At 36.6% G+C, this 11,567-nt stretch overlaps 1 protein-coding gene across 1 annotated transcript in view; it reads left to right on the top strand.

Annotated features, from left to right (window-relative positions):
• The first annotated feature begins 2,226 nt into the window (after nt 1-2,226).
• Nucleotides 2,227-11,567, top strand: part of RXFP1 (relaxin family peptide receptor 1) — a 45,397-nt gene continuing 36,056 nt past the window's right edge. The window contains exon 1 of the mRNA XM_051790719.1: nt 2,227-2,607. Within this exon, the coding sequence (XP_051646679.1) occupies nt 2,559-2,607 (49 nt within the window). The 5' untranslated portion in view covers nt 2,227-2,558. The remainder of the gene's footprint in view (nt 2,608-11,567) is intronic.

Here is an 11,567-nt window from a genome sequence, read left to right as displayed (position 1 = left end):
TTTTAAAATTGCTGTAAGTAGAAATACAAGAAAATACTGACCAACCTAACGAAGTCAAATATCTTCTCAAAGTTGTTTGAAACATAGATACAATTCTTATTTCTTTTCCATGTATGGGCTCAGAATATAAAGCCTATTACTTTCTTGAAAAGAGAGTTCTAAAACACCAACATGCCATAGCTTTTTACTTTTTAGTGAGAAGTATTTATTGCCTTTCTAATACACAGACAAGCTTCTTCTAGAAACAAGTAAAATTGCATTCAAGTAGGGTAAGCTAAAACCATTGTTCAAAATATAGTCCCTCCTCCTTTTTCTGCTCTGTATTCCACAGTTCAGCAATGAGTGTGTTTGTAACTCTAGCTTCTTGGTTTAAATGTAATTACACTGAGAGAACGAGCTGAAAACTGCTGCTGCTTTTTTATGTGTTATTATGAAAGTATAAAAAATTTAGAAGAAGGAAGGTCTCAGTAGATTTTCCATAGAGAGAGTGTTTGTGTACAGCAAAATTAATTTTAATGAGTATCCTTGCTAAATAAAGGTCCTTGAAAAAGAGGAAGGCTGAAAAGTGACAACTCCCACTAGGGCAGAGCTACAGAAAATATATGTGAGTGGTATGTACCACATTTGGAGGTTTTCCCTGTTTACCCTAAGGTAGAAAATCTTGAACTTTTGTAGAGGCTCAGACTGCTTTTTGAAGAAGCAGCTTGCTTGATCTATTATATTATCAGGTAAAAATGATCTATTCCAAACACACGTATGGTTCCTACACATGGTTGTGACTAGATCAGAAGCAGAAAGCCACAGTGGAAAGCATGCAAGAAAGAAAATCCTTTCTTTAGAACATGAGGTCTGTCTCATCCTGTAAAAGGAGGTAAAGCTTTTATTTTACTTTTCCTTGAAAATATATTTTGCTTATTCTTCACTTTCTTGGTTCAATTTCTTCCCCTATTTTCTCACCTTGGAAGCACTTTTCAGCTCAGGCATTAGCACTCGAGTATTTAGGAGTTAGCTTAACTTTTAAACAGTTGTTTGAGACAAGTGTGATTTTTACTTGATATGCTCAAAAATTAGTTCTCACCCTGTAAAGAAGCATTTTATAGGTTGCTAATCCATCTGATCCATTTTTGCATCTACATTGCCTATTACTGGTATTGGTACAGTAGATGTCAATGTACTTCTTGGGGATTCCATAGACTAGAACATTGTTTTATCCCACTCTTTTATATATGTTTTATATATATATTATATAGATATCATATACAGATATCATATATATATATCATATATATAATATATCTTTTATAGTAGAAATCAAGAGACTGGCAGTTCATAATATCTATTTTACAGACAACTTTGCCATAGCAACAATCTGGACTTTGATTTTGACTATAATATAGATTTTTCTCGTTCTCCAAATTCACTGTTTGGTGCATGTGTTCATGCATGCACATACTTCCTTAGTCTGAGAGGTTCTTTTCCTCAGGCACCTGACATAGATGCTGACAGGTTACCAGGGCTCTCTGACAATTGTCATCCTGGAAAACTGTTGAATCTAACAGGCTTTTTTGTTTAAAAAAAAAAAAAAATAATTAAAAAGTCTGAAACTCTTTGAGGCCACATAAAATTTAGCTTCTCATCTCGAGTTCATCTTTACTCACCAACTCATTTTGAAATATGTTTTGCTGTGTTGCTGAGTGTTAGCCTTCACATGATAAAAAAGATTTTAACCATGTGACTGTACATGTGATAGTGCATACCATGATCTACTGGTGACAGTAAATCAAGGGTTGGATAGGAAGGTCTTAATGTATTCAAAGAAGAAAATCTGTGAAAAAAACTTTTTCTCATAAAGAATAAGTTTCTGAACACCCTTGTTTGCTCTTTCAGATTGTTTTCCTTAGCATTAGTCACAAAGAGTGGTTTAATGTGCAAAAATAGTGACATGCTGGTCTTGGAAATAAGTTACGTCATGCATTTTTCTGTATTTCAGTGAGTGACTGGCTTGCTGCAAAGGGACTGTATTTATAAATTTTACTTCCTCTTAGTTGAAAAACCTCTAGTTTTTATCTAAACTATAGCAAATATTTGGTTTCAAACAGATTTGACTAAATAAAACTGTACTTATCAGACATCTCACAGCATTGCAACTTCAGAAAATAAAAGGGGGGGGAAATTGGACTATTGGTGACAATTCTTGGGACCTGGCTGTGTTTTGTGCAGCAGCAGCAGCCGCCTTCCTTGGAGCAGACCCGTGTCCATGCATACAGCACAGACTTTGCCTGCTGCAGAACAGACTCCATCCTGTAAAGGCAGAGCCTGAGGAGCCAATGTGATCCTGGAAATCTTCATGTGCATGTGTGCCAGGGAAGGGGGAGAGAGAGAGAGAGACCTAGTGTGAAGGAGAGTAGGGGAGGAAGGCAAGCAGGGAGAGAAGGGAGCTTGCTTCACGCACTGCTGAAGGCTGTCAGAAGCAGACCATACAAGCAACACTCTGGCTGGTGCACAGTTTAAGGGACAACATTCACTGACTTTATTCATTGAATTGCTGAAGGACAGATATGACATCCAACTGCTGCTTCTGTGTGTTCTTGCTTATTGGTACCAGGGGTAAGTGTACCTGACATTCTTTCTTGTTTTGAGCATTGCAAAGCAGATAGCTGATAAACTTCAACAGTGGATTTTTTTTAAAGAACTATGATATCTCGGTGTATTTTACGTTTCATGGCAATTATTTTTCAATAGAATCAAAGTGTAATGCAGTCCCTCAAGATTACTAGCTGCATGTCAGAATCAGATATTTTTGTATTTAATGCCTTGAGAGTAACTATTAATAGTTAGGAGCTGAAATTAAAAAATAAGAAACATTTTAAACATTGTGTAAATACTTGCTGTAAATATTTAATGAAGGTACATATAGAACTGACTCATCTCAGTTGTCACAAAATCCACATTTTAGACTCAGTTCAGCAGTTTGAGATGATACTGTGCAAGTGCTACTAGAATTGGTAGTTCTCAAAGGACAGACTATGTTCAGGTAATAGGAATTTTCAGCATGTTAGGCAGTATAGCATGTAAAATGGAGACAAATTTCAGTTTCCCTCCAGGTGCAAATCACTTCAGAGTGGTGGGAGTTACACCATACATTCTGCTTACTTTAGTAATGTTTTTCTCATTTCATTTGAGTACCTTATTTGTAAATGCTGCTTTTGACTTGATAGAGCTGTGCCTGTGAAGCTGCTGATACTGATCTGTATGTTGAATGCTCCTAATGGTTATCATTTTCTTTAGCTGTAATTATTATGTTATAAATTGCTTTCTGTCGCACAACGTCAATATTAAGATAGTGGTTTTTTAATTGAAGACGAAAATAGCTACTCTTTACGATGTCAACTGTTTTGTTAAACTAATAGAAGCATAGGGTTGAATTCTGCCACCTTCTGTATTGAACAACAGCTTGTTCTCTCTCCTGCTTTTAAATTAAAGCTTTTGGGGATTGTGTGTATACAGTGCTGCTTATGATTAGTAAGGCATATTGCTCCCCACTAGGAGTTTGGTAAACAGAGCTCCACATACAGTTATTATTATAGCTGTAAAACTTAGTTAAATCTTTTGAAAAACTTTAGGCAGTTCCCATGTGAAATATAGTATTCCATGTAGGGGGTTTCTTTGAAAACAAAGCAGCACCTATACCATGTTCTTTGTCAGCACAACAGCCTTGATTACAACATGGAGAAAAGTAAATTTCAGAATCTAGTCGTGGAACTGGCAGCACTGAATAAGTAGCAAGGATGACACCCTGCCCGGGTGGCTCACCCCCCTCGTGAAGGTAGCAGGTCACTTCAGGTGTGTGGCTGGCATTGCCCTGCCTGCTGCCGCATGTCTTCTCTTAGTAAACTAATCGGCTGTAATTACTGCAGCAACTGTAGTGCATGTTTGTGCCTTTAGCATTTCTTTGATTAGCTTTCTGAGGACAAAAGCTGTTTTATATTCCCGGGCTTTGGCTAAGTGACAGAATCTCAAACAATTCATTTATCAATCATTAAGCAAAACAGAAGAAAGTTAGTATCGAAAAGTATTCAAAGTGAGTTCCAAAAGGGATTTGGCAGGCTCCTTGTGAAAAACAATTACAACTCTTACTATTTTAACCCTTTCTGTTTGTGCCTCTATCTGATGTTTTCCAATCCTACTGCTTGCACCTGCAGTTCCCTTAACCTCTTCTTTATGTTCTCCCTCTCATATGTTATTTTCCCTTCCCTTACCCTCACTTTAAAATGCCTAGGAAAACTTTCTTAAAAACATCTGAACCTTGTTAGTCGTTTCGGTGCTTCATGAGGGTGACGGCTGTTTTCAAGGCCAAGATCTTTTACAGCAAATGCTTTATGTCAAATGTGGGAAAGAGACTATTCTAAACTATTTGGAAAAGTGCAAGTTTATGATTGTGCAGGAAAGTGCTCCTGTTTACATAGTTTGTAACATAATTTAAGATCCCTTCCAGATTTCTAAATAGAAAAGTGAAATTACTTCAGCCTTTGCACAAGCTCAAATAACCATTATGTAATAATAATGTTTGGTTATTTCTTTCACTTAACTTGGGTATTAATCTGACCAGCTATATTTTTACGTCTATCACAAAAATTAGTATCTTTACAAAAAATCAGGGATGAAGACTAGATTTGCTGAGGAAAATTCACTCTAATGTCAGTTAGAGGGTAGGTAAAAGTCTACACAATGTTAAACTAAAGTTTTTGAAGTTAGATCCTGCAACTGCTGCTTGGGCAAGGATGTTTTCTCCTCTCCGTTAACAGCACCAGGGTCTACCTAAGTTGAAAACCTGTCTTGACTGTTTATAGCAACTCTACCAGACTTGAACCTATTGCTCTGAAATTTTATGTGCAATGTGGAACTTTTACACCTTGAACAAGAAGACAAGCAAAATTTTATCAAAATAATTTCATTTTTCCAGAATGTGAGGAATTGTATTTTGCCTGTGTTGAACGATTCAGGGAATCTTGTACTAAGCAATGCCTTTTCTCAAACAAATAAGAACTTTTGAAGTGTTCCTCTACAAAATCACTGTGCCTGCGAGACAGCCCTCTGACAGGACATCCCACTAGAACTGATGAGGCTGTTCAAGCCTAGTTGCAGTAAAGCAAAAAATAACCTCTTCTAATAGATGTTACTGGATGCTAGAGATCAGTGTGACACTCATCAGAGAAAGTGCCATCAGTCATCTCAGCAAGGGTTTTCTGTTGGTGCCAAGTGTCCTAGACTTTGAAGCCATCAAATCAGACTTTGAAATGGCTGATTCCAGGTGGGGAGGCGCAGGAAGCTGAGAGGATCAGGGAGTCATACTGGTTGTATCTAAAAGACAGAGAAGGTGAAAATGTATTCAGAAGGACTGAATAAGGAAAATAAAAGAGGGACCAAAGGGATGGGTAGATGGGGCAATGGAGCAGAGAGATGAGGGAAAAGGCTAATGCTACTTAGAAGGGAAAATGGAAATCAGAAAGACTATTAGTCAGGGAGGGCAGAGACTGAGGAAAGAGATGTGTGAGAGGGAGACGGCAGGGAACAGTGAATTAATTAAAGGAGTTCTGAGCGAGGGGAGTGAGCACTTGAAGAATGAAGTCAGAGGATGGTGAGATCAGAACTAGAACACTATACAGACAGAAGGGGATAAGATAATGGGAAGTAGGTAGTGATTAGGCAAGAAAGGATGGAAGTGAGTGAAGTGGCCAGGACAAGGAAAAGATGAGACTGAGCAGAAAAAGCAGCTGTGCTTGGTAGGGTGAGCACTGTGTTACAAAGCCAGAAGGAAGCTCAAGATTGTCCTGTGACTTACTGATTCCTTTCAAAATGTCTCCTCCTGCATAACACCTCTGCTCAGAGACTGGTAATTAGTGCTTTCAGAACACTCTACCCTCTCATAAACTGAAGGTCTGGAGACCTAAAGGATCTAAACTAGTGATGCAGTATGGTGTCTTGCTATAAAATGTTGGAGGAAAACTGATTTTCTCTTTTAATAATCTGAGATGTCACCTATGTTAGTGAACATTATTAATTTTGTAAATCCAGGGCTTAGGAATTGAGGCAAAAGACATGATCATAGTTTGTCCTATGTACCCATACTGCATTTTCTTCTTGCTATAGCTCCACAAAAACTCATGCTTTGTGTCCTTCATTCAAAGAATGAATCAGAAACTTATGGGGAATTATGCTGCTTTGTGACCCTATCTTCATTTGCTGTAATTAATTAATTAAGATAAAATGTGAATGGCCATTTGATTAAAGCAACCGAACTCTGCTCTGGAAAACTGATTTCTATTCCTGCCTCTTGACTCAGACAGCAATGCTCTAAATGCTTATAAGTGGATAATAATTATATGGCAGATTTTCTAGGGGTTTTGCCTTGATCATCCTGATGTGGCAGTGTTCACCGCATGGCTGCCACTGACATCTATAAAAGTTGTTCTTTAAGTAGTCTTTGAAGCTGATTCTGAAAGTAGAAACCTAAAATTAGCAGAAACACTTGCCATACATATATTAATGTCTCAGCTTCCCGTCTGAGCAATAATATCGTATTCTAAACTGTAATCCAAACAATTTGTGAAGACGTAAAAATGGGAAGTCTAATTATTGTAGCTATGTGACTGAACTAATTAGGAATTTAATATTGTAGCTTGTAAGTGGTTAGACTGTAGACTAAGCAGCAAGATGTCAGTAATTCACCAGAAGACTAATTAAAGCGTAGATCACATGCCTTTAGTGTGTTATATGAAGGTGTGTTTGCAGAAATGTATGACATTTAAAGATCTTGAGTTTGAATTCACAATTTCAACATGTGTTGCTAATAACTGATGTTGCACATGAAGAAGTAGCTTTGTATATGCAAAGAAGCAATGCACAATATTATGCTCAATACCTTCTGTGTCTCAATGCTCGTGAGGGAACCAGCATGCAGTTGACTTGTGTGACAGTACACAAGTACACAAGATACATGTACCAGGAAGAAAGACAGAGGGGAAAACAGGGGTTTGGATGAGTCTCTGGAGCCATCAGCCGTGGCCCAGTGGGGAGATCCAGGCCTGGGAGGACAAGCTGACCTCATGTCAGGGGAAGAGGGTAGGGAGGAAGAGCCCAGGAGTAGTTTCTCTGATCCTACAGGACTTGCACACATGAAATCTCTCAGCAGAGTTTATCCAGAAAGGATGTTAAATCATTCAGTCTCATATAACATAGGTCACTGTGTTCCACCCATGCGCCCTGTATTAATCCTGAGGCTTTATTTGGTCAAAATGTTTATTCTCAGTCAAGTAATTTTTATTTCCAGGGAAGAGCAAGTGTCACTACACTACTAGGAATGGCAGTGGCTGTATAGCAACTGAGACTTAAAGAAGCGCACAGGTCTGTCAAAGTAGGCAACCGTTGCCTCTTTCTCCTCTACTCTGCAGAAAAAATAAAAGCACTGGCTTGACCTGTGAGAGGAGACTTTTCCCCATCACAGATCTGATTGTTAATATTGTGCTCAATGTAGGGGAAAAAAGCATAGTGCTTGGGAGGGGGTTGGTCATGGTATTTTTTAACTTAGCAATTTTTTTTCTATTTTTATTTTTTCAGTTTCAATTAAAAAAGAAGAGATCTAAAAAAAGTTCTTAAGTTCTACCCACAACATAGTTAAAGCCAAAGTTTGTGCATATGAGGAAGAAAAGGACTAAATTAATGAATTTAAAAACCATCTGATTGTACATCAAATGCTTTGATTAGTCTGGAGAATTTAATAGTAATACAGCCAAAAAAGATGATCTGCATTTTTAGAGGTTTGGTTCAAGAAGACCCATCTACCATAAAAATGCACTCCCTGATGTCATTTTCTGGACTTCATGTCCATGTTAATACATGTGACTTAACTGTTATATTGTCTTACCTAGAAATTACAGGCAATGGTTTTCAGAAACTAATTATTTTCTAGTATTCAAATAACACTACAAATCTGTAACTATTTTGGTATTGTCTTCATATTCAAAATCTGTTGTATAACAAAATCAGTTTCAAAGTATTTCTCAGCTAATTCCTTTCAAGTTCCTCTGGTGGCTGGTTTGAAAATACATTCATTTATAAATGCTTTGTCTTTGGTATGGATTTTCAGGACCATGCAGAAAGAGTTTCTACTTTTCCAAATACATATCAAAAATGGTTATTGGATAGTTGGCTTTTCTACAACCCTAATATTTATATGTCACGTGAGGTCTTTCTTTTTCTTACTATGTTTTAGAAAAAATATTTTAAAATAAATATAGATTAATTCTACAGCACACCTTCCTATATTTTTTTTTAGTTTTATCACTATTTTGCTTTTTTTTTAATTTTTAAATCTTTCATTTACATATTCACTGCTTTCACATCATCATTTAACTAGATTGGTTTCTTACTCAGAAATATTTCTTGGGTTTATGGGTATGCAGCTTTGGAGAAAATTACAGATTTTTTACGCTGCTTTAAGTACTGGGATATGATCTCATAATTTACAAATACTTTATTGTGATATAATTATCTTACTCAAGCTATTAAAAAAATGTGACCAGATTGTCATGTCTGATAACACAAAAAACCTCTTATTAAAGTAAAGTATCATAACAAAAATTCTCCATTTAAGACACGAAGTTTTAAGATTTACTCTCTGGATATGTCCAGCAACAAGCTGTACATTTTATCTAGGGAAACATTTGGAGCAAGAACCTTTAATGCACCTTCACTAAGTAAATTACAGGCGATCGTGTAGGTAAAATAAAGCAAAAACCTTACAGTTAAAAAAAAAAGGAGATACTGCCTTTAATACGACAGACATTGAAAGTACACTGACACTTTGACTTTAGAACATAAATGTCTTCTCACAACTCGCTGTGTGTGATTTGAAGTTATCAAAGCATTTAACTACGATGCTTTTAAAGCCTTGGGAAAAGCTGTGTTCTGATGCTTCCTCTTCTCAGTCTGCTTTCCACATCATGATGCAACTATCACAAGAATCTCTTAGGATTCCGCATGAGACCAGGCCTGTATTTGCCTATATTTGCCTAGGCACTCTTCTGCATGTCTTGTCCAGAAGTGCCCTCTGTCTGAGTCAACCATTCAGATATGGAATGAACAGGGATTGAGAGAAAGGTATCACAGGACCAAGGTGATGCATTGGAGCAAACCTTTCCTCCTCCCAGCCTGGTATCCTGCCTTGTGAGCCAAGCTTTTGATGGATCAGGATACTCTGACTGAAGCTGTGTTTCCCAGAGCATGCTCTCACTTATGTTAACAATGAGAAAACACTTGGTGTCAGGAGCAGACATCATCGTCTCTTGATTTAACTGAAGTGGGGTTGAAAGGAAGAGAAGGAGGAGCTATAGACTATATGGAGGTGGAATCCATCAGTAATCTATGCAAAAATATTGTTCAGTCAAACTGCATTTAAAATGGAGACACACTTCTGAATGTTGTCTCTTGTTATCTTTTCCAACCTAGTTGGGATATCCCAATAACCTACACATATGTACTGCTAATACAGTATTTCTTTATGCACATTAATATAAGTGTAAAATCTGAAAGTTATAATTAAAAAATCTATTACTCCTAATTTGGATGCACGTTTTTATATAACCTGCAAAAAAAGAAATAAGTCAGGTGTCTCTAGACATGGAGTCCAAAGAGAGGTTTTTCCCAACCTAAATGATTCTGTGGATCTATGGTTTGACCAGCTAACATTATTCCCTTTAAGAAAATCAAAAATCCTATTATCTTGAGATAATTTTTGGTTTTTTGCACTTTAATTGGAGCATCACAACTTATAGTTGTGAGTTATGTGTACTCATAGTGAAATAGAGTAGAGATAGGAAAATTGTGATTTTTAAATTGAACCCAATGTTAATGAGTCAGAATCCAATAATAATGCATTTATTTAAACATAGTCTGCAAATTGATTTTTCACAAAATAGTTCAGTGAGCTCTTAGAGTTTCAAGTTATTTTACTTCAAAACAGAACAACCAAGAGTTCCATATTTCCTAATACTTCAGGAGGGTAGAATCTCATAGATTTGTAGGGCACCGCCACATACCAAATCTGAACTTGTAGTGCTATATAAAATTTAAATTCTGAATAGTTATAAACGGTTCTTAGTAACAAAAATATGTGAATAAATAAAATGCACCAGATAATCTTGCCTCAGGGTCACCAAGAAATAATATATTTTTATTGTTCCAAAATTAAAATTAAGTATCCTTCAGAGTTCACTTAAAGCCATGCTGGCTTAGTTCCATTGTAAGAACTATCATTATGTTCCTTTTAGTCTTTATTAAAGCCACAATGAATGAAGGGGGAAAAAAAGAAAAGAAAAACAAATGATTATATTTCCTGTTTCAAATACTTTGTGTAGGGCTCCCAAAACATTTCTCTCTCCGGAGTCTCAGAAAAAGCGTGCCTGAGATTATTTTTCAAAGATTTATTTAAGATTGTGTTACTTGAGAGAAGAAGGAAAATATTGTGGCATTTGAAATTGTGGCTGATTGTGCATCTTGCTTAGTTGAAGTGCCTGTATAGCAAAATAAGAGACTAGAGAACAAGAGAAGATGGAGAAAGAGAAAACAGAATCTCCCACTGCCACCCTTAAGGTTCTTTTCCTGATACCGTGTCTGGTCTCACTGTTCTCAAACTTATTTTTCTATTGTCAGCATTGCAAGATGTTCATTCTACCATGTTGGAGTTTTGTGGGGCTTTTTCCCCATCCCAAGAGCACACCAAATTTTTAATACATTGCATAATTTAGCCATAATTTGTGGGGGTTTTTGAGTGGGAATGTGTAGACACACAACAGGAAAAAAAAAAGAAAGACAGGATTGCCCTATTTGACCTAAGAAAAGTTAGGCAAAGTGTTATGGTCTTTTGGGTTGTTTTCTGTTATGAGGAGAAGTTAAAGATAGTCACATAATTCTTTGCTGTTCTGCTTATTTGCAAATACTGTATTCTCAGACCATCCTACAATTTGAATATCAGCAAGTAATTTCCCGTTCATTGCCTTTGTAATTTTAGCTTTCTAATTGCCTTTCTAATTGCAGCTTTCTCTTAAGGCTTTGCTCCAAGTACTTTCTGTCTCATCCCCTGAATTTCTTTTTACTTCCATGCTTGAGTGTACACAAACTCTTCTCCTGTATATGATATTGTGTCATGGAGTCACTTAAATCCACCTTTTATTTATGGAAACTTGAGAGACATATTACAAATGTCTGTTGTTCGTTAACTTAAATAATTTAGTTTTCACAAATCACTGTTTCACTTTTGCTTACTTTACACATGGCTGAGTTAACTTGTTGAAAGCAGTCTGAAATTAACTTCTTTACACTAGTCTCTAACTACCCTCATCATGTATTTAAATTCAGAATTCTAGTTATCTAGATGAGGTGAACAATTGTTGCTTGAGGGACACCAATGTATTGATAAACATTTATCTTTAATCTTTTTGGCTAAAGCAAACTCCTTAGTGGTTATGAGAAAGAATCAACTCCTGGGAGAGGAGTCTTCCTTGATTTTG

Source organism: Manacus candei, unplaced genomic scaffold (assembly GCF_025592945.1).
Source record: "Manacus candei isolate 608988 ecotype Guabito, Panama unplaced genomic scaffold, ASM2559294v1 h1tg000028l, whole genome shotgun sequence".
In the NCBI taxonomy this organism is placed as follows: Eukaryota; Metazoa; Chordata; class Aves; order Passeriformes; family Pipridae; genus Manacus; species Manacus candei.
The sequence above is the reverse complement of the archived record's forward strand: the minus strand, read 5'-3'. Positions and strand labels throughout refer to the sequence as shown.